At 53.7% G+C, this 21,357-nt stretch overlaps 7 protein-coding genes across 7 annotated transcripts; 3 read left to right on the top strand and 4 right to left on the bottom strand.

Annotated features, from left to right (window-relative positions):
* Nucleotides 1–1,243: 1,243 nt before the first annotated feature.
* Nucleotides 1,244–2,485, bottom strand: N0V96_010290 (uncharacterized protein; the record flags this gene model as incomplete). The annotated part of the gene is made up of 1 exon (XM_053194646.1): nt 1,244–2,485. One exon carries the CDS (start codon nt 2,483–2,485, stop codon nt 1,244–1,246), a length of 1,242 nt encoding a protein of 413 aa, XP_053047815.1.
* A 2,393-nt stretch (nt 2,486–4,878) lies between these two features.
* N0V96_010289 (uncharacterized protein) lies at nt 4,879–7,113 on the top strand (the record flags this gene model as incomplete). The annotated part of the gene is made up of 1 exon (XM_053194645.2): nt 4,879–7,113. One exon carries the CDS (start codon nt 4,879–4,881, stop codon nt 7,111–7,113), a length of 2,235 nt encoding a protein of 744 aa, XP_053047814.1.
* Nucleotides 7,114–7,490: 377 nt separating this feature from the next.
* Nucleotides 7,491–8,810, bottom strand: N0V96_010288 (uncharacterized protein; the record flags this gene model as incomplete). The annotated part of the gene is made up of 2 exons (XM_053194644.1): nt 7,491–7,903; nt 8,000–8,810. 2 exons carry the CDS (start codon nt 8,808–8,810, stop codon nt 7,491–7,493), a joined length of 1,224 nt encoding a protein of 407 aa, XP_053047813.1.
* A 2,403-nt stretch (nt 8,811–11,213) lies between these two features.
* Nucleotides 11,214–12,772, top strand: N0V96_010287 (uncharacterized protein; the record flags this gene model as incomplete). The annotated part of the gene is made up of 4 exons (XM_053194643.2): nt 11,214–11,786; nt 11,897–12,406; nt 12,477–12,578; nt 12,641–12,772. The coding sequence occupies 4 exons, from the start codon at nt 11,214–11,216 to the stop codon at nt 12,770–12,772; spliced, it is 1,317 nt and encodes a 438-aa protein (XP_053047812.1).
* Nucleotides 12,773–13,102: 330 nt separating this feature from the next.
* Nucleotides 13,103–13,720, bottom strand: N0V96_010286 (uncharacterized protein; the record flags this gene model as incomplete). The annotated part of the gene is made up of 1 exon (XM_065758899.1): nt 13,103–13,720. The coding sequence occupies one exon, from the start codon at nt 13,718–13,720 to the stop codon at nt 13,103–13,105; it is 618 nt and encodes a 205-aa protein (XP_065612422.1).
* A 1,108-nt stretch (nt 13,721–14,828) lies between these two features.
* POP1 (Ribonucleases P/MRP protein subunit pop1) lies at nt 14,829–17,819 on the top strand (the record flags this gene model as incomplete). The annotated part of the gene is made up of 2 exons (XM_065758898.1): nt 14,829–17,041; nt 17,132–17,819. 2 exons carry the CDS (start codon nt 14,829–14,831, stop codon nt 17,817–17,819), a joined length of 2,901 nt encoding a protein of 966 aa, XP_065612421.1.
* A 920-nt stretch (nt 17,820–18,739) lies between these two features.
* On the bottom strand, nt 18,740–19,935 carry N0V96_010284 (uncharacterized protein; the record flags this gene model as incomplete). The annotated part of the gene is made up of 2 exons (XM_053194640.1): nt 18,740–19,677; nt 19,785–19,935. 2 exons carry the CDS (start codon nt 19,933–19,935, stop codon nt 18,740–18,742), a joined length of 1,089 nt encoding a protein of 362 aa, XP_053047809.1.
* Nucleotides 19,936–21,357: the final 1,422 nt, after the last annotated feature.

The following is a 21,357-nucleotide window of genomic DNA, read 5'->3' as shown; positions in this document are numbered from 1 at the left end:
AACGGTCTCGAGGTCAAGCAAACGGAGCGTGGGAAAAAAGTAAGCGTCAGCGAAATAACCCACTGTAGGGAACGATGAATTTGGAGGAGGAAGGACGCGGGGTCGCGGGAAGGAAAGGGAAAGCCCACGATCTTCTGGGTTGGTTGTTGGAGGGGGAAAGAAGGTAGCTGATGGCAATCAAAAGGTGAAGCCAGGCAAGTGGGCTGCAAAAATGGCAGTGACACGCTCCGGCCCGGCCAGGACGCGGCCAGGCGTCAATTCCCATTAAAGCGTGTCGACAGGGGGTGGGGACTTGACCCATCGTGAGGTACCTCATCGAAGGTGGCGCGTGGCAGGCTGAAAGGGTACTGGAGTTTGTGCAGTGGCTAACTGACGATGCTGTGGCACAGAAACAAGGAGGCTTTCACTGTGGGTGCACAGACCATACCTTAAATCCCACCTCAAAGCATTCAGCAGCTGTTCCTTGATGACCTTTTTGGCGCGGCATTCTTCAACTACACAATGATTGACTTTAGCTTGGCCCATGATAACGAGTCTATGTCATGAATCAATGAGTCCAACTAACAACTAATTATCTCTACTTCCGGCGGACCCATTTCTATCCTAGCTTCCTGAGACTGTACTGGTGTCTTCTCTCTGAAGCTTAGAATTGCAGTATGGCAATGTTGGACGACCAAGATGGCTAGGTAGATATCCATGACTGAACTCTCTCATCGTATTCATTACCTCCAGATTAACTACTGGCATTCAAATTCGTTGCTCGGTGGGATATGAATCACCAATGAAGTCGTCACAAGGAGCAAGGAGCTCCCTCGGGCTCAGGTCAGTGCAACGGCAACATGAGTGTATGGCACAGTGGAAATCTAGGAGTGCCACTGCCGCTAATGAAGTCTCCATTGTGATTGCAAATATGTGCTACTCTCTAGCAGTTCTCAATAATGTTTTTGCTCGAGCTAGTTGAATCCCACCGACCCGTAATCAGATCTTGCAATTGAAAACACCCCTCGTATGCCCTTCTGGGTAACTACGTGCGCCCATCACACCATGCCGTGGACGAGAATGGCGAACCGCAGCAGATGATAGATCCTCCAGATTCCTCCCCTAACAAGAGTGTTTTCATGCCGTGTCTCTTTTGCGGATGCTTCATCTCGATGATAGATCCAGCCACCTAAAATCAATGTAACGTATTTCCTTGGTCCTAGAGACCTAATGTTCTCTACCCCGGGCTGAGCGATATGTTCGTCTAATCGACCCCTGATACGCCAGCTTCAGGCTTGGTGGTTTTCACCCATACATCGAGCGTGCCCGACTCTCCCACACTCTTGTTTTTCACCTTCGCCTGGGTCTGTTTCTTGCCACGGGCTAGAAGGTGCTCAAGTGGACAGACAGTACTATTCCACTTCGCAGTACCTTCCACCGTCGACCCTTGGCAGCGGTAGCAATTTCCGCCGTGCTCGATAAAAAGTTGATGAAGTCCGTACTTGAGCTGGTCAGGCACTCGAAAGTCGCAGTGCATGTATGTGTCGTTAGGGCTTGCTTTCATGGGGGCCCATCCCAGCCATCTTGTCATCCGATGTACATGGGTATCGACCGCGAAGCTGGGCATCTGCAAGTTGAATAGGAGAAGACAAGAAGCAGTCTTGACTGCCACCCGGGGGTATTTGATAAGCTCTAGCATTGCATCATGCGGCTTCATGACTCGGATGTGATCCAGTGTAAGTATTCCCGCATTGATCTTGCTCAGCTGATGGCCCCTTTGTTCTGGACTCAGTCTCGCTGTTCCAGGCGTAACAGTAGGCTCTTCCGTTTCCTTCTCCTTGAGATACGTCTTTGCTCTCTTCTTGTTGTCTTTGCGAATCATGCTGAGGCACGTCTTGATGGCGTTATACTTTGTGGGACCCAGTCCACCTGGTCGGAAAGCCTCCAGCGCCGCATCTTTCGGGGCATGTCGCAGAGCATTCCAATTGATGCTCTCTGGTCCAGGTCCTTTCTTGTCAAGCATACCAATCAGTTTGATGATCTTTTCTATCACCTTGTCGGCGCTTTCTCGTGTGACCGATTGGCTGATGATTGTTCTCATCATGGCATCGACCAAGCATGGCACCTCTCCACACCCAGCGACATTGGCAGAAGCTGGCGGTATTGTGGCTGGTTGGATAAAGTTGAGTGCCTTGCGCTTTGCAGGCTCTTCACTCTGCTCTCTCTGTTGGTATTCCTGAACAAGGATGTCGTAGACAACCTGGCACTCCCCTGCACTAGGTCCAGGCCAGTCGCGGTATGGTGTCTCTCCTGGCATCAGTCCATAATCCTTCTCCTTAACGACCTTCTGATCGTCCTCTGAATCTAGGTCGTCAAGTAAATCTGTATCGCTTTCTGCTTGATTGATTGCCTCTTCTTCGGTCTCATTGAGATCTGTAGTCGCTGTTGTCGGCTTCTTTGACCGCCGGTATCTCTTGGAAGCTTTCTCTAGGTCTTCTGCAGTCATGCTATGTCTCGTCGACGCAAAATCTTCAGAGCAGCTGTTTGTAGATGAGTACTCATCTCTGATGGTAAACTCAAGGCTGGGAATGGTATTCCCTAAGCCATGGGGAAGATCTATCCTGGTCTCCTGTGTAGGTGGTGCGTCCTTGGGTACGGCTTTCACTCGCTTGTTCGATTGTGGATGATCATCATCCTCTTTATTGTCATCAGCGTATCTCTTCACCCCAGTAGCAGCCGATCGTAACATTCTTGTGCCCCCTGAAGGTGTTTTGTTGGTAGTGTGCTGAGTAGAAGCCAGCTTAAACGTTCTATCTGCTTTTGGTAAACGCACGTTTTCTTGGTCCGCTGGATCCGGAGAACTTCCTTGGGTGGTGTGTATGGTAGAAGTTTGGTGGAACGCCTCTTTATCTGCTGGCTGACAGATTCTTCCTTTGTGTACTGACAATTGATCCGCTCCTGTGTCCGCTGGAAGTTGGATCGCTCCAGCACCGATTGGTGATAGGATCGCTCCTGCATCAGCCGGCGGTGGGATTGCTTTTACGCCTACTGGCAATTGGACTGTTCTCTCATCTACAAGTGAACGTATGTCTCCTTCTTCTGTTAGAGGTATGACACTATTCAAGGTGGCACACTTACCAGGTGATTGTTTGGAAGTTTCTGTTCCTTCCGAAGGTATAGGAATCTTCTGGGCAGCTCGCCTGGTCGCACTTCGAGTTTGCATGATTGCACGAGAAAAACAGGACAAGAGTTCAAGAGTTCAAGAAGGCTTAGTAGATATTGATTGATTTTAGTGAAATAGTACGAGAGCAATGTGCTTTACTTTGTGGCACAAGTGTAGGGGAACGTTATGGCAATCAGGAACCTAACAGGAGAAGATGTTGTGGTTGATGTTCTGATTTGCTTCGAGATTTCATGTGCTGTTCGTGGAGACGTTTCCTTTCGCTGATTTGTAGAAAGTGAGGGTGTTGTCGTGAATCACATTTTGATGGGCGATGTTGGGATGAAGTTGGTTGAGAGCGTGAATCGCTGTTGTGTATGAAGCTGCGGATGAATTAAGCGAGGTCTTCTATCCCAACTACGTACCTTATCTACAGGTATCGGATTGATACCTAGGAAGGTACCTAGCCTCAATTTTGGGAAGGAAGGAATTCTAGCAGAGGTGGGAAAGTGCCAAGGGGTGTGTATGCCTGCCTTACCTATTCCACCTGGTTCCTGGTGTTACGTTGGGTATCTACTGATGTTCACGGCATCGCTACTGTCTGAGAAACCTCAGTCAGGCAAGTTGCTTTAAGAAACAAAAGGTCACTGCGTTTTTCTAGTCATATTTGAGTGCAAAAGGAAGAGATAGGAGATGGTGAAGAAGAATGAAGAAAGGGCCTATGGAACCAACTTGAGCATTCACGGTAATCGTTGGTGAAGGAGCCAAGGCCCACAAAGAATACTCTAAGCACTCACACAATGATTTTAAAGACATTTTGAGCACTCTGGGTTATCCGTTGATGTCAAAGTCACCGAGAGAGAGAACATGACACACTCAAGCAAGAAGACGGTGTTTGAGCGTCAAGGTAGTATGGTGTTATTCTACGCCTTTTATCTCGCTATCTCGGGAGCTCAACCCTGCCTTTGGGCCTTGAGGCGGCACTCAAATGGATGATAATTTGACTGAAAGACTTCACAGTTGCTATTACGATCTAATACGAGGTCAAGAGGTGAATGATAGCCATGGGAGGTGATGCGAGGGTGAGAGAAAGTCGGGTCATCTGTCTAAAGAGAGGCGAGGGTTTACCTGACCAGTCATATGCTGTTGTTTCCAAGTGCTCCATCAAATATTTAGAAGGTCCAAATCTTCTTTGCATTTTGGATCCGTATCACAAACTTCTCCGCCCTCAACTTCTCCTCGTTCTTCCCCCATTTTTCCTCCATTGGGCAGGTAGTGGCCGTAGTTCTTGCCTCAAGGGCAACTTCAACCTCTCAGGTACGCCCAATCGGCTTCATCTTCTCCATTTGAGAAATTGAAGCCTCGTAGACTTCTTTCTTTTCCAACTATCCTACTCGGGCCTTTCGTTTTGACAATATTGCGACCAAGATCCGAGCGACCAAGTGCCTGGTTTGGCGCCAAGAAGCAGCAGGCAAGGTCCAACGAACAGGCCGACTATAGAGGGGACGAGGAGAGTCTCACCAAGGTTCTTCAGGCTGAGACCAACAGCTCAGTAGGCTCGAAGACCGACACCATTACACACACATACACACACACTTCATCGGTTCCTGGAAGCGCTTTATCCTCGTCTGAGACCTACACATCACCGACTCGGGTAAGAGGCAACCTCGTGAGTCGTTTCCCTCTCTTTTTCTTGCACCTCCAGCTGACCAAATAGCCAGTCCTCAAACATCAAACAAATGGCTACCGCCGTATGCTCAGGCAGTAGCCCCTCCGCTGCAATCGTCGTGGACGATGATCACGCATTTGAGGATAAAGCCACGACAGAATGGCAGCTAAGGGTCAACGCCTACCGCCCTCAAGGCCGAGAAAATTCCGTCATCACCGTCAACAGTGATTTCGACATACTGGAACAGAAAGAAGAGGACATCGCCGACAGAGAACTCGAAAATCTTATCGATCTTACTGTTGACGATGACCCGGTCATCCAACCGCGTCAAAGACGTCGCCAACCGCCTCCTGCCAAGGACCCTGAGCGTCATCACCAGAGCATAGGAACTGGCCAACGGCTGATCAAGCTCAAGAAGTTTTATGAGCTGGATCCTTCGCAATGCCCCAAGTCGGCGCTAGAGCCACATTTTATTTTGGTGAACAATATCACTGAGAATTTGACGACCAACAAATTCACAATCAGAGGACTGCCCTTTATCAGAGTACGCTCACTCATGGCCAAGTTGCCGCGAAAGTTAAATGAGGTGGCCATCGTCTACGAACTAGACGAAACCGACGACAGGACGATCAACGAGCAGGCAAGCATTGAAGTTCCCTTGTCTGCAATCATCGGACCTTCCAGAAGCTTTCACACGACGAACGCGCTCTACCCGCACCATCGCTATGACCCGAAAGCCTTCGCCACCGAAAAATCAGTCGAGAAGGAAGGTCCGCTGGTGTGTCGGTGGAAGTACTTTATTCACTACCGAGACTCTCATGAGAAGAAAATAAGCAAAGCTCATCATTGGACGTTGGAGCGTGTCCGAGAGCACGAAGTCGAACGAGAAGACTTCAAGGTCTCTGAGGGAGCTTTGCGATCTGACTGGCGAGGTGTGACAATCCGCGGAGGCGCGCATATCCCGGAGGCGCAGCCTCATGTGCTTGGACAACCTGCCCAGAAGCAGAAGTATACAGTCTTTGACTCGTTCTGCGGCGCCGGCGGCTTCTCGAGAGGCGCCGAGAGGGCAGGGATGAAAGTTCAGCATGCTGTCGATTCCTGGGATCGGGCGTGCAATACCTACCGCCGAAACTTCCCGGATACCAATCTTTTCGAGATGACTGTCGACGAGTTTATTCTTTCTCAAAAAGATGTCCCGATTAGAGTGGATGTTCTCCATCTATCACCACCATGCCAGACATGGTCACCGGCCCACACCGTCGCGGGACAGAACGACGAGGCCAACATCGCCTCGCTCTTCGCCTGCAGAAGTCTCATCGAGAAATTGCGTCCTCGAATCTTTACGCTGGAGCAGACTTTCGGCATAATGCAGCCGGCCTACGCTCCCTTCTTCAACACTCTTGTCATGGGGTTCACTGAGTTCGGGTACTCTGTAACTTGGAAGCTGGTCCATCTCCAGACCTGGGGGCTCCCTCAAGTCCGAAAGAGACTGATCATGATTGGCGCCTGTCCCGGGGAGAAGTTGCCCCCCTTTCCCAGAGCAACCCACTCTGAGACGGGAGCCGGTGGTCTGTCGAAATACGTGACCATTCGGCAAGCACTCTCGAGGATTACGGACACCTCGTCCTTCCACAACCCAGAAAACGAGATGAGAAACACCTTGCCTATCGGCTCAGTCGTCTCCGACCCGGATCAGATTTTGAAGAGATGCGTCACATGCTCTGGAGGCCAAAACATGCACTGGTCGAATACCAGAGCCTACACGGTGCGCGAGTTCGCCAGCCTTCAGGGGTTTCCGGTCTGGCATCAATTCGCCGAGGCTCCCAAGTCAGCCTTGAAGAAGCAGATCGGGAATGCTTTCCCGGCTTGTGTAGTGCGGCCCTTGTACGAGCATTTGAAGAACTGGCTTCTGGCCGAGGACGGCTTCGCCCCGCCCCGCGACGCGAGGAACAGCGTTGGCGGAAGAGAAGTGGTGTTCCTGACCGAGGCGCCTGCGCCTGCACCCGCGCCGCCGCGCCGTGTCCCTGCCCCGCTCACAATGCCATCGCCCTTGAGTAGCCAGGGAGACTCTGCTAGCAACGCAATGATGCTTGATGAAGACGAGGATGATCAGATTGAGATCAAGTTCTATGGGGATTCCGACATTGAGATGTCTGACGTGCCCGAGGCGCCTAGGAGCCCGGATACGCCTGACACGCCGCTGTCTTACTACCGGTGCCGGTCTCGATCGAGGACGATGTCCCTTGGTCCATCTCCAGAGCCGGTGCAGTTTGGGATGAAGGACTCACCTATTGTGATTGACTGAAGGGGTACAAGAAGGATTATATTGTGCGTGTGTGGAAATTTGCGAACTTTGTTACGTTGTCATTTATGGAACGACAACCTTGCACGACAGGACAGGAAATGGAACAGAAACAGGAACAGAAAACGGTGTCGTATTGAGCACTCGTTATTGTCAGAGACTGTGAGGAATGGGCCTAAGGGCACAAATCTTCAATGTCATGCAGGAAGCAGATGATCAATGTTGCACTAAACGAAAGGGAACGAAATGAGAGGAATGGGATTACTTTTTTTCTGTAGTCTAGTTCTGAGATTAATCTGCGTTCTCTCACTCAACCATTCCCCCTTTAACACGCCTCTTCACCACACGAAAAAAAAAAAAAAGGGGGCCCGTTTCCACGCTCACGACCTCAACACACTCTGATCAACCCAGCTGACAAACCCAAACTTCCCCTCGGGCGTCTGAAACACGTCCTTGGGCTCTCTGTAAGGCGCCGCTCCCGCGTCGTCCAGCACGAGGGTGACATTGCTCGCCTTCATCTGCTCGGGCGTCCAGCCCGGTCCGCGGTCGTCGTAGACGGCCATGAAGGTGGAGTTGTTGACGCGCGGCTCCGAGGCCTGCCACTCAATGTAGCCCTGGGGCTTGATGGAGGCGTCGAAGAAGGACTGCATGAAGATGGAGCGGTGCTGGGCGTTCCAGGGGCGGCCGAGGGCGCAGGCGCCGCGGATGGTGGGCGCGACGGAGGCGTTGGCGGCGAGGACTTGGGAGTCGGAGATGTAGACACCGTACTTGTTTTCAAAGGTTGTGTTTGTTCCTGTTTTTTTTTGTGTTAGTCAAAACTTTCGGGTGGATGATGGATGCCACATGGTGGAATAGGAAGAAAAAGGAAAAGAAAAAAAAAAAAACGCACCCTTCCAAGCAGTAATACCACCACCGCAGTTCCTCAACGAAAGCGTCGACTTCTCAATATACGCCGTGCCAAACCCGTACAGGAAATCCGTCTGCCCGGCAATCACATTATCGTAAAAGTACGCATTGCCCAGCTTCCCGACGTACAGCGTATCCTGCCACCCGTACAGCCCGCACGAGTAGAACCCGGCGTTGGCCCTGCTCACACCAACAGCGTGCGCGGGGCCGTTGGAGTACGGGTACTCGTCGTTGCGGAAGTCAATGTTGTAGGCGCGGAAGTCGGCGCACCCAAAGGGCGTGTCGGCGGGCACGGGGAAGCCCGTGGGTCCGGAGCCGGTGAGCGTGGCGTTGAGCGTGGGACCGACGGAGAGGACGCTGGTGTAGGCGTTGTCCGGGAAGCGGACGTTGTGGTTGGTCGCGTTGAAGAGGACCTGGACTTCGTTTTGGGCGTTGCCGGCCGTGGCGTTGCCCGAGGCGGAGTAGGAGATGCCGTTGCCGGGGGCGTCGGTCATGCCCAGCAAGGTGAGGGGACCGGGGCGGGTTACGTTGAGTTGTTCTACGTAGATGCCCGGCGCGATGAGGATCGTTTGGGCTGTTGTGTCGTGGGGGAGGGAGGCGATGGCGTCTTGGATGGTTGTGAAGTTTGCGTGTTTGGAGGTCTTTGAGACGAAGAGGGTGTCTGCGGGGCAGCCCTCGAAGGGGTTGTTGCAGGTCTTCTTTTGGCATGCTGCGTAGGTCTTTGCCGGGCCTGAGGGGATCGCGGCCGCGGCCAGGGAGACGAGGGCTCCGGAGAGGAGGATGGATGCCTTCATCTTGGAGCCTGTTTTCCTGGTCTTCTCACTTACAAATTTACTTCGTAAAAGAGAAAGAGAGGAAGAGGCGAGAGGAAGGGGGAAGAGAGAAGGAGACTCGGCCCGAGCTTGAAGATATATACAAACAAAAAAAAGAGTGTGGTGGTTGAGTTGGTAGTCTTCTGAACAAGCTGAACAAAGAGACCCGATGATCTGGATGGGGTTTGCTATATATCCTTCCCGTCCGTCCCATTGCTACCTACCCTCGACTAGCCAGTGCTACTCTGGCAGCCTAAGCTTTCCCTTGCCCATATTACCCGATGCTTGTCACAATCTCTTCGACAGCTCGCGAGTTGGGGGCGGGAGCAGGTTTTCCGGGTATCCCCCCCTGTCCCGGGTTCAAGTCTCGCCGTAATAGAGTAGAACGGCTGTCAATTACTTACACACGTACAATGAGTAGGGCACACATGCACAAAGCTCAAGCGCGCGTATTGTGGGCGGAGACAGATGTGGCACTTGCAGTGGCAGCGCCAAAGTATACCATATTGGCCCCTCAGGAGAAAAGCGAAAATCTCGCAAAACTCGCGGTTTGCGGCCTCCATCGACTATCAACAGTACGAAGTACATCAGCTCAGCTTACGACTCACCCTCTCTCTCTCCTTTTCTTCCTGTTTCTTCCTATCGATCCCCCGGGTTGGACGCGCGGGGTAGAAGACGGAATTATTACCCCGGAAATCCCATCACCGGCAGACGTGTCCAAGGAATATTTGTGTCCCATGGGGAAGAAGAGGCGTGGCAATGGGACGAACATGATGAGCACATGGGAGGTGCCGTAGGCGACATGGTCAAAAGTTGGGGAAAATGAGGAGGTCGAATCCCCAACTTTTGGGGCTCTGCAGGGCTTCTGCAGACGTGCAGGTGGAAGAACTGCAGCTGGCGGATTCCACGAACCACAGCTTGCAGGGCCTCGCAGGGCATCTACACTAGCCACGAGCCACGATTTTAGTGTCATTAAGTGCCAACGGTGGTTGTCGATGACGCGGGGAAATGGCAACATCTGAACATGACAACCAGCGAGAAATAGGTGAGAAGGGGGCCGGAAATCAAGCAAAAACCAAGCAAAACCAAGCCTTCGGAAACGCGGCATGGGCGTAAGCCAACCGGCTTGGCCTGCGAGCTCCCCCACACTGGGTACGTGGGGTAACCCTGGCAAGTCTACCTCCGTAATGCTGCAAGTCCACTGCAGCGACTGCACACCTCCAGGGGCACCAATCAGTGAGAGTTCGTGAGAGGCGCCCCTCTGTTGGCCCTTAATTAGCGCTAGCCCGCACTGTAATTGATAGCTTGGAATTGCCCAATAAGCACTCGGGAAACCTTGTCATTGGTCCACTCCTTTTCTTTTCCGTCGCCTTTTTCTGCCCGTTTCCAATTCCTGTTCCTCTCATTCTCATTCTCATTCTCATTCTCATTCTCATTCTCACATTGACTCTCACTCTCACTCTCACTTTCACTCTCATTAAGTTCTACACTCTCCCGCCGGCACGAGCAAGTTCTCTCAGCCTCCATCTCCTTCAAGGGAAACAGTATTTCCCCTGAAGGCCCTGAAGGGTTCGCCCAGGACTCCATGTCCAAAGTCTCCCAAAGCACCATCATTTCCTGCCAGATTTCCTCCTGCTAAGCTTTTCTCGGAAACGGCGGAGATCACCGCACGTAATCATTCCCAAGCATATACCCGGTTTCGCCATATAAAACACAAAAGCTTGATTTCGTTGGCCGTTTTCTCTCTTCCTTCGTACCCAGATGATCAGATGAATAGCCGTCCGCCTTGTCTACTCGTGGTTTAGCTCCATGTTTCCGTTCACTCTCCGTCCGTCGTAGGTCTGCGAGTACCTAATGACGGCGAAGCTTTGCCGTCCCGTCCGTCCATCTCACCCCCATGTTGCCCTTGCCGTTCTTCCCTGAAGACTTGAACCCCTTCATATGGACGGAAAAATTGCAACCCATGGTCCCATGCCATGTGCTCTTTCTCCAATCTTGCTCTTGCTACTAGCTAGACCCCTTCCCTAGTGCCCCTGCTTCACCTACAGTAGTCGCCCCTAATCGAGCTATCGCCGTGTCATTCATGGTGGATATCCTTCCAACGCCGAGAAGCTTCCCCCCTGCTCCGCATCGGCGCATATCCCCTCCCCGAACATCAATGGGCTCCAACACCTCACTCACCACGGAAGATCTGATATAAATCCTTTCCCCAGCCCTTTCGCAGCGTAGCAGTCTCAAAACGGCTTTGTACAGCTTCTCCAATTGCTTGGCAAACTACCCCCAACAGTCCTTGGCGCATCAGAACAATCCTGACCGCCGTTACATTCTTTTGATCCTTTTTCATTCTTGTTTTTGCCTATCCAATTACTTTTTTTTTTTTCCACCATGGTCGCTCCAACCTTGCTCGGCGGTCTCCTCGCCGCCGCCCTGGTGCCCTTCACCCACGCCGCCGCCGGTGGCCGCCCAGACATCAAGGCCGCCCCCTTCCACCCGGGCCGCGCCTTCCCCGCCTCGGCCCCGAGGACAAAGACCTGCGCCGTAAAAGCCGGCACCAACGGCAGCGACGATTCGGCCGCCATTCTCCAGGCCTTCCACAGCTGCAACAATGGCGGCACCGTCGTCCTCGACAAGACGTACACCATCTGCAACCCGCTCGACCTCACGTTCCTCAACGCCGTGGACGTCGCCCTCACCGGCACCGTCAACTTTTGCGACGATATTGACCACTGGCTGCCCCGCACCTTCAAGTACACCTTCCAGATCTCTTCCTCCATGTGGAAGTTTGGCGGCAAGGATGTCAACATCTACGGCAACGGCGTCGGCACGCTCAACGGTAACGGCCAGAAGTGGTGGGACCGGTTCGCGTCGAATGCTACGCTCGAGAGACCTATTCTCTTCGTCACTGACGGTCTTCACGGCGGCTCTATCACCGGCTTGAAGATGGTCAACTCGCCTCAGGTAAGAATCACTCACTCACTCACTCTTCGCTCTCACCCACCTCTCATGAAATCTCATCCACCTCATATGAAATCTTAAGAGCACCCACTGACAATAAACCCCCCAAACAGTGGTTCAACCTCATCGCAAACAGCACCGACGTCCTCATCTCCGACATCAACATCAAGGTCGGCTCCACCTCCTCCAACCCGGCCAAGAACACCGACGGCTGGGACACCTACCGCTCCGACGGCATCGTCATCCAAAACTCCGTCATCAACAACGGCGACGACTGCGTCTCCTTCAAGCCCAACTCGACAAACATTGTTGTCCAGAACCTCGTCTGCAACGGCTCCCACGGCATCTCCGTAGGCTCCCTCGGCCAGTACATTGGCACGTTCGACGTCGTCGAGAACCTCTACGTCTACAACACGAGCATGTCCAACGCCTCGGACGGCGCCCGCATCAAGGTCTGGCCCGGCATGGACACCCCCTTCCAGCCTAACCTCTCTGGCGGCGGCGGCTCGGGATACGTCAAGAACGTCACCTACGATACCTTCCACAACGACAACAATGACAATGCCATTACGATTGATCAGTGCTATGGCCAGAAGAACCAGACCATCTGCAACCAGTACCCTGTAAGTTTCTCACAGCAGTTTTTCATGTAAAGAGACATGAAATTTGATGTACTAACACCATCGCTTCTAGTCCAACATGACCATCAGCGACATCTACTTCAAGAACTTTGACGGCACTGCCTCCTCCAAGAATGACCCCCGCGTCGGATCCCTCGTCTGCAGCAGCCCCTCCGTAAGTTTTTCCCCCTTTTGGTTCTCTTACCAAAAAGGCCATGGCACTAACAACGGAGCCAGAAATGTGTCAACATCAACGCCTCCAAGATCAACGTCAAGGCCCCGAGCGGCAAGAACCCCCAGTGGCTCTGCGTTAACCTCGACACTGGTCTTCTTGACATCAACTGCGTCACCAAGGTGACCAAGAGCTAGAAAGAAGTTCTTGGCCTCGTTTAATCTTATTCTGTATATTTGAATTTATTACCCTTTCTTGTATTTAAGCGGGAAAACTTTGCCCGGGTACTTTCATGTAAACCCCCACAGGTGCAAAATTCCCTACAAGGGGGAAATGGTGGATCCTACATACATATCATACCATTGTCTCTCTTATGCCTATAGACTTTGTGAATGGTCAGAAATCGACTGATCGCCGAAGGGAGGTTTCAACCTTATTAAAGACACAATCCTTCCCATACATTGCCATTTCGTCGGGTCACGTCTAGAAAATCCCACTGAAAGGGCCGAAGACGTTCGGCCAACCCTTCAAGCTTGACTCGTCAAACTGCCAGAAGGTTTATCAAACCTCCACACAGCCATATCCCTCATCTCGGCAAACCGCCACACCTTGATGCACTCCTTTTCGACGGCAACGAGCCTCCCACCGCACTTTTCACAGACTCTCATGCTGCCCACGTTCTCCAGATCAACCTGCGCAATAAGGTGCGTGATCTCGACTTGATCCCCGCCGTCGACGTCACTCTCTGCGTCTCTAGTAGTAGCTGCGATGGCCTCATTCCGTTTGGCCTGCAACCTTGCATTTACATCTCCAGCAGAGGCGTGTGCACCATCATCTCCTTGTCTCCTCTGACCTGCTGCTGCCGACGCCCGCACGTCGGGGACGACGACCACCTCCCTCCTCGGCGCCGACCTGCTCCGGCTCCAGTACATCTCCAGAAACGCCGTGATCGCGCGCGTGGCGTACCCTTTGCCCCAGCAGTCGGACCGCAGCTTGTATCCGATCGATAGTCCCCAGGCTGATACCGTCGTCGTCCTGATCGTGCCGATCATCTTGGTGGTCTCTCTGGCGGTGTTGGTGGTGGTGCGAACCCCATCGTTGCCGTCTGCCGGTAGCGAAGGGGCGGGCGCGTGGTCCGAGACCATTACGGCACAGCTTAGGTGCCAGGGTTCAGTCTCTGGGTGATTGACTACCATGCGCTCTTTGGAGGCTTCGAGGGTGGTTGTTTGTAGCCGGAGGCTTTGTGGGGATGAAAAGTTGTGAGCGATCTGTGTGTGTGTGTGTGTGTGTGTGTGATATTTTGAAGGGTTGGTAAGTAGAATCAGGAACATTGACGTTACCTCCAGAGATTCGCTTTCTCGTCAGAACATAGTTCGTGGAAGCCTTGAAGGTGTTTATGGAGGTTTAATGGCTCTAGCCATAAGTCTGGTTTGACTGCGTGTGAGGCCATTGTAGGGGTTACAACAAGTCTGGAATAAGAGTGTGAATTATGAATTGGAATAGATGTCGGACAATTAGGACGCAGGAGAGGACAAGGTTGTCGGTCTCAACTATGCCATTTGAAAGGGCTGTGAAATATCCTTGATATTGGGTTGGCTTGGTCGAAGAGATCAGTGAGTCACTCTATCCTGGCTAACTCCATGGATGGTGTAAGACTGAGCTCATCCGGGGACTTCCGCAGTAGCGCCCGGCCTCTGACTCTGAATTTTCCAGAAATCTTTTGGCTGAAAAGAATTTTGTAGTTCAGAGATGTGTTTTCTCATGATGGATGCTAATTGTGGCTATATTTATTACTTGTTTGCACGTATGCTGGAAAACAAGATGTAAGATGTTACTGGATGGGTTCAATTGGAGCAGATGCTCTAAGTGCTACGACATCATTACAAAAGAAATTGGGCTTCTTCATATGAGTACGAACTTAAGATAGATATCAGGAAGATGAATTTACAGAAACTTAGCCTGCTCAGAGTGTCTTCCCAGCTTGAGCCGATGAGATGAAAGACAACATGAATACCTTACCTTAAGGCAACCCTGATGAGTAACTGGAGAGGCAGGAGTGAACGTCGCTGCTCCAGACCCCACATTGTGCGCCCCTCATTTTCGTCTGTCCACCCCAGGGGCATCTGCAGAGCTTCTCCGATAAGATAAGACATTTTTTGACCCTCCAAACTTTCCCAAGCTCAAGAGAGTCACTTTAACGCGACGACGCAACAACCACATCCCCACGCCATTGCACACGCATAATGTCCAGCAATGTCGGCAGCAGGTCCTAAATCGAAACCATTAAAGTCCGCCTTCGCCAACAAACGAAAACTGGGATCCTCAGGCGACAATGGCGGAGGGAATAACGGCGCAGGCGGCGGCGGAGGATGGGCGCAAAAGCGCGTCAAGATCCGCAACGACCGCGAAATCGCAGCGCAGTCTTCGGACGCGGCCCTACGAGACGGCGAGCTCGACCTCCAGTCCTTCCTGAACGCGCGCGAGTTCGAGATCCGGGCGCTCGAGGAGAGCATGCGACATACTAAAGCCGAGGCCACGAGCCGGGCGTTCCAACAGGTGCCCCGCGGACTGAGGCGGCGGACGGCGAGCCACAACGCAAAGAGGGTGCCCAAGAGGCTGCGCAGGCGGGCGCTCAAGGAGATGGCGGAGGATAATACCCCCGTGGTGCTCTCGAAGCGCAGGAAGCCCAAGACGACGAGGGCGCGGATCCGGGCGGAGACGGCAAAGAGGTTGGGGATGCTGGCGGAGAAGAAGAGGAGGAGGGGGATGAAGGCGGAGAAGGCCAAGGCAAAAGACAAGGACGGTGAGGGGAATACGGGCAAGACGGGTGACGGACCGAGCAAAGGCGCAGTCCCGGCCGCAGTCACAGTCACGACGAGACTGCCGCGGCCCAAGATCCGCCGGAACCAGCTCAACGAACCGCCGCAGCGCAAGTCCAAGTTCAGGAAACGGCAGATCAACAAGACGTGGCTGCCGACGCACCTGTGGCACGCCAAGCGGGCGCGCATGACGGAGCCCGCGAACCCGCTCTGGCGGTTCGCGATACCCCTGACCCCCAACGAGAAGACGTACAGGGCGACGCACCGGTCGCACGGCGACAAGGGCGCCGTCGTCTGGGACACGAGTTATGTGAGCACGATTGGGCTCTACGGGTCAGCCAAGGGCGTGGAGCAGGTCTTGCGCCGGCTCGGCGTCGCGCAGGAGGGTTGTTGGAACGAGAGGGGGAGGAAGTGGAGGGATGGCACGCGGCACTGGAGCGGGTTCTTGAGTAGGGAGGTTATGGGAAAGGGAGGAGGCGGGAGGCGGGAGGTGTGCCCGGCGATGATTCTCTGGAACCCCCTTGAGCCGGTTCCTGAGGATGGGGACGCAGCGCAGACGGTTAAGGTTCAGCGACAGGTCTTTGTGAGGGTGCACCCCTCCGCGTTCCTCGAGGTGTTCAACGAGCTCCTTCGGCTCGTGAAGATGCAGAATCCCAGGATGTACATTGAGGATCTGCGCTTCGAGATTGGCAGCATCGAACTCACCGGCCCCGCATCGACTGAGGCCCTCCTGGGTATTTTGCACCCATACCACACACAAGAAGGATCTAGAGAACAGCACGTAGACATCTTCAAGGGCCTGACCAGCCTCATGAGCCCCGCGTCGCTTCCCCTCAACGCCACGCTGGGTTTCTCCATCATGGACCCGCGCCTTCGATACCCCCCGAGAAAACTCGCGCAGCCCGACCCCGACGACGAAGAAGAGCAAAACAAGTCTCTCGAGCTACTCGCAAACTGGCCGGCGGACACCAATCTAAAGCCCCACGGCCTCTTCCACAGAGACGCGCGGGCTTCAGCCACACGACTCCCCTCGCAAAAGTCCATCGACAGGCGCAAAGGGGCAAGACGTCCCGGTACGGACTTAGGCGTCTCGGACGCCGATCCACCGATCCCCGTCATACTGGTAGCATCGCGCGCGGCCGGAAACAGTAGCAACGGTAATAGCAGCTCCCAAGGGAGCTGGACGGTCCTTGCGCCCTGGCGGTGCATCCAGCCTCTGTGGCACAGCCTCGTCCACTTCCCCCTCAGCTCGGGCGGCAACCCGCGCTTCTCTGGGCTGGATCAGATCCGGCAGGTCGCGTTCGAACGGGCTACACCGTGTTTCCCGTTCGATTTCCTCGGCACCGACGCCGGCACCGCGTGGGAGGTGGAGCAGCGGCGCCTGCGCAAGGCGAGCTGGGAGAGGCGGCCCAAGAGTAAGCGGGTCGCGTGGGCGTCGTTGGATCTGGGTGCCGGACGGAAAGGGGAGGTTGGGTGTGGGTGGGCGTGCGATGTGGAGTTTTTGTTTCGGGAGGAGACGACTACGGATAAAGGGCGACAAGAGGGGGAGGAGAAGAGGAGGGCTGCTGCTGTGGTGGGTGCTGATGAGATGGATGTTGACGAGCCTTCCCCAGCAAAGGAGGAGGAGGAGGGGAGTCGCTGCGGCTGGTGATGCCACGTCCGAGGGGGAGTTTCTCAAGACGCTCCAACATATCCGCAAGGACGCCTTCAGGGCACACACATCTTCACCATCATCAGCAACACCATCCCCGTTACCGCCGAGATCCGTCATCACGGTAAAGATCTCAATCCTCAACCGCGGCGTCGCCACCGCCTGCGCAAGAATCTACTGCCTTCCCCGCGCCCCGCGCCCACCGACCCGACCTCATCCGCCGAAGTCCCCGCAACGGTACCTCTCCCCGGCGCCGACGACAACCTCCGTCCAAGGCGGCAGCAGCAGTCTACCCCCAACCTCCGCGCCCAATGGCTCGCCACCCTCCCCGTCTCCAGCGCGAGCGCGAACCACCCAACCAAGAAGAACGGAAAAGCAAAATACCAACAACAACACCAGCAAACCAAGCATCTACCCCTAGAAACCCAAAAACAGATCCTCGCCCAGAAACTCCTCGCCTCACCACCTGCCGAGGCATCATCACTACTGCCCGCGAAACCGAACCAGACGGGCATGAACGGGCACCACCCGCTCATCCCCGACGAGAAAGACCTGCTGGGTTTCGTGACGACGGGGTCGTATTCTCTCGCCGAGGGGCGAGGGATGGCGATTGGGTGTTTAGCTGCCGAGAAGGCTGCTGAGGCGATGAGGGACGGTGCTGGTGCTGGTGCTGGTGCTGGTGCTGGTAGTGCTGGTGGTAGGGAGGGGAAGTTGTGTATTGTGCGGAATGCCGGGGAGAGCGTTGGGTGGATTGCGCGGTGGGAGGTTGTTTGAAAGTTGAAGGGGATTTTTGACTCTACGCACCATATCTACTATGCGAACCGAAATGTAGGTTTAGTTGTAGATGCGTGAGTCCTGGCTACTTCTGTCCGGGAGGACTAGGATAGGAGACGTTAGTCCCTCTTGAGGAGGCGTTGATATCAGGAAAGCCTGATCACTAGAGTATAAGATGGGCAGACCGTCCTCAGGACGAAGAAGAAAAGAAGAAAAGAAAGTTCGCCCGATAGACGGGAATGATGTTAACACTGTAGTGGTTCGAGAGCGAAGTCATACTCATCTTCCGATGTCCCCTCTTTGCCCCTCTGTTCCCATATTAAGCCTAAGCCTACATTAGGGCATGAAACCAGCCATTTGAAAGCAACCATCCTGGCTGGGGCAGGCTCGCGGTAGTCACAAGATTCCCAATGTACCAACGCCCGTTTCGACACAAATGTGAGAACCGGACATTTTTGCACATCATTGCCGTCATGACGCACAGAGAGAGAGGTCTAACGTGGCGTGGGTTGAAGACTCGACTGTTTTGACGAGATTTATATTCTGTTCTCAGGTACTGTAACTGTGCTGCCTGGTTTGAAATACCCGCTCTGCCTAGGCTGGGCTCTCCCGTAATGACGGGGCAAAAGAAGGCCGCCTTGATATGTGAAGAAAAAAGGAAATCCAACAAAATGACAGTAACGCCTTTTTGGTTCCTGCTGTTAAAAAATCCAAAAACAAAAAAACGCCGTCATTATGTCACCTGCCGCCCTCGATAGGGGTGATTTTGCTTTCCAAACACGCGCGATAAGGCCTCATTTCTTCTGTGGCCTTGCCCAGAAACATGACTGTTCCTCAGCACCTTGTCAAGGGTAAGGACTCTTGTAATCATAGTCCCTCTCAATAAAGAAGCAAAAAAGACCACCAGGATGGCGGCAGCTTTAATCTTCCTCACTGACCTCACTCTCCTCAGCGTCGCCGCTGTTCGCGGCCTCGAGCTCCTTCTCCAGCTCGGCCTCCAAATCGTCTTCCAAGGCATCCTCAAAGTCGGGCTCCGAGTCAACGTCCATCTGCTCCACCTCACCCTCGGCATCCTCATCCTGGTCGTGATGGTGCTGCTGCTGTTGTCGCTGCTGGCCGTTCATCGGGCTCGGCAGGTTAAAGTTTGCGAAATCGCGCTCTTCCAGGTCCGACTCGCCGTCGGCGTCGTCGGCCTCGGAGTCGCGCAAAAAGTCGGAGAAGCTGCGGACCTGGATGTTGGGCGCAAAGGCGGGCGAGAAGTCGGCCCTCTTGTTCTTCTGCTCGTCGGGGTACTCTATCGTCAGGCCAAAGTCGTCGTCATCGTCGTCCTCCTCCTCGTCCGAGCCCGCGGGCGCCTTGGCCTTCTTCTTGGGCGGCGATGCGGCCTTGGGCGCCGGTGGCGGCGCGTCGTTGGTCGGTAGGGCGAGGGTGATGTTCTTGGGCGGCGGCGGCGGACGGGCTTTCTTGTTGCTGCTGGCCGTGGGCCGCTTGGGGCCGGTGGCTTTGGAAGCTTGCTTCGCGGGGGATTTGTCCTTGTCCTTGGTTTCGGCGGCGGCGGGTTTGCGAACCTCGGGGGTGGCGGTTATGGAGGTGTCGAGCTGCTCGAACTGCTGGCGCAAGGTCTCGGGGTTGTCGTTCGTCGGGGTGCGGGTGACGTTCATGTGGAAGGTGGAATCGACCTTGTCGAGGATGAAGGCTTTCCTGTTGGGATCGAAATAGAGGACGTATTGGTTATCGTCCATGGTACGAGTACCGGCGTAGCCGTACATGCCATTGTTGCCGTCGGGAAAGGAGAGGTCGAAGCTGGACTTGCTGCCAGGAGTCTCGGGTTTTAGTCTAGCAGTCGCTGGCTCGGAGGCTAGTTCTGGCTTGTGATTGTCTGCAGTGAGGTCGCGAAGGCCAAGGTGTCAGTCCCGGCATCGGCATCGTGGTTCAATGATGGACTCTGGTGCGAAAGTTACGTACATCGTACAGAGGTAAAGACCTCCTTCTGAGTGCGCCCGAGGAGAGTGTCGCTCAGGATGACGGGGTATTTTCCCGTCTTTGTCGGATCGATAAGGCCATTCAGGTTCTTGGGAAGGGCCTTTTCCCTGTGATTTGGACGAAGAGCCGACATTGTGGCGCCTGTCGCAAAGAGGGCAGTGATGAGAGTGAGGTGAGGGAAGAGAAGTGGAGGGAGGGAAGACGGCACTGCGACTGCGTAGACCGATGATCGTTGAAGGGAAGTGGGGAGAGGGGACCTCGTAGCCTGTAGGGAAGAGACGGGATGATTAGAGGCGGGAACTGGGGCCGGTCCCTTTGCAGACTGCAGTGAAGTGTGCAGTCGAAGCGCTGCTAACCACGAGTCGCCTGCAACTATAGGATTATTCCGCGGAGGGTGCGCTGATGTTCCAGCTCTTCAGGCGGAATGGCCGAGACCGCAGGTGGGTTGCACTGCTAAAAATGCACGTTGACCAGGGTGGGGGATGCAGGACAGAAGTCTACCTCAGGGAATGATTGATGACAATGCAAGTATGAAATGGCGACAAGAAGGCGATGGACACGCTGATGGGATTTGAGGTGGGAATCTGGTTCGTCGAAAGAGAAAGATTCCTGTCTACCTTATTATTTGATGTTTGTGTAAGATTTGTGAACCAGACAGTAAGACGGGAGGCTCTACCTTTTCGCTTCGCCTACTTACCTTACCTAAGATAAGGTGGTCTGAGGCGAAGTGAGGCGCGTGGGAATTACGCCTTAGGATCTGGCCGTTCAATTCCGTTTCATTGCTTCCTTTCAATTTCCAAATGCCTCTACATCGCCATCGGTGAATGGAATCTGCGAGGTAGGATAAGCCTGGGCCTGACGCTTGGACGCATGAATCAGTGGCGGCGACAAGTAACACTGGGTGAGGTCTTACAAAAAGAGGACTGTTGTTCAAGAATAACTTCCATTGAGGTTAGGCTGCCGTCAGCATCATGGACTGCCATTCGGCAATCGGTGGGATAGATAGGACCCTTGAGATACGGCTGTGCTGCTGATTTGGAGGGACCCAAGAATAGTCTTCCGGGTGGACAAATTTCGGAAATCGTTAACGAAAGTCAATTTCTAGTCGGACAGGCAAACTGAAATTTGGCTTACTCACCTGCCCGGCGAACGACAGTGCTCAGACGTCAACCAAGGCCTATGTCCAAGAGTGTGTTATGGCAGGTACTATGTACGTGAGGCTATCGTGAACTGTCAAGTCGGGAAAAGGTAACCGTTTTATTTAACGGTAAATACTTAATTTTAAACACCAATCCCTAAAGCCACTAATGATCAATACATCCTGTCGCCATGTTCCAATTCAAAAGGAGACAAACTTATGTTTTTCGTCGAGGCTAGTACGAAGCATCGTTGTTCTTGATGCGCATCTAATGTTGAAATGTACTTCTTCAGCATGGCAATATCTCCGGCTAGGGACCTTACGCAAGTCACCCAGGACGTCTCATTATACACACACTCCCGTCACTATGAGTACAACTTGGAAGGTAATGAGGGACTGGGATGGTTACAAAAGGTA

Source organism: Colletotrichum fioriniae (genome assembly GCF_027942845.1).
Source record: "Colletotrichum fioriniae strain IMI 355084 chromosome Unknown scaffold_14, whole genome shotgun sequence".
NCBI lineage: Eukaryota > Fungi > Ascomycota > Sordariomycetes > Glomerellales > Glomerellaceae > Colletotrichum > Colletotrichum fioriniae.
The sequence above is the reverse complement of the archived record's forward strand: the minus strand, read 5'-3'. Positions and strand labels throughout refer to the sequence as shown.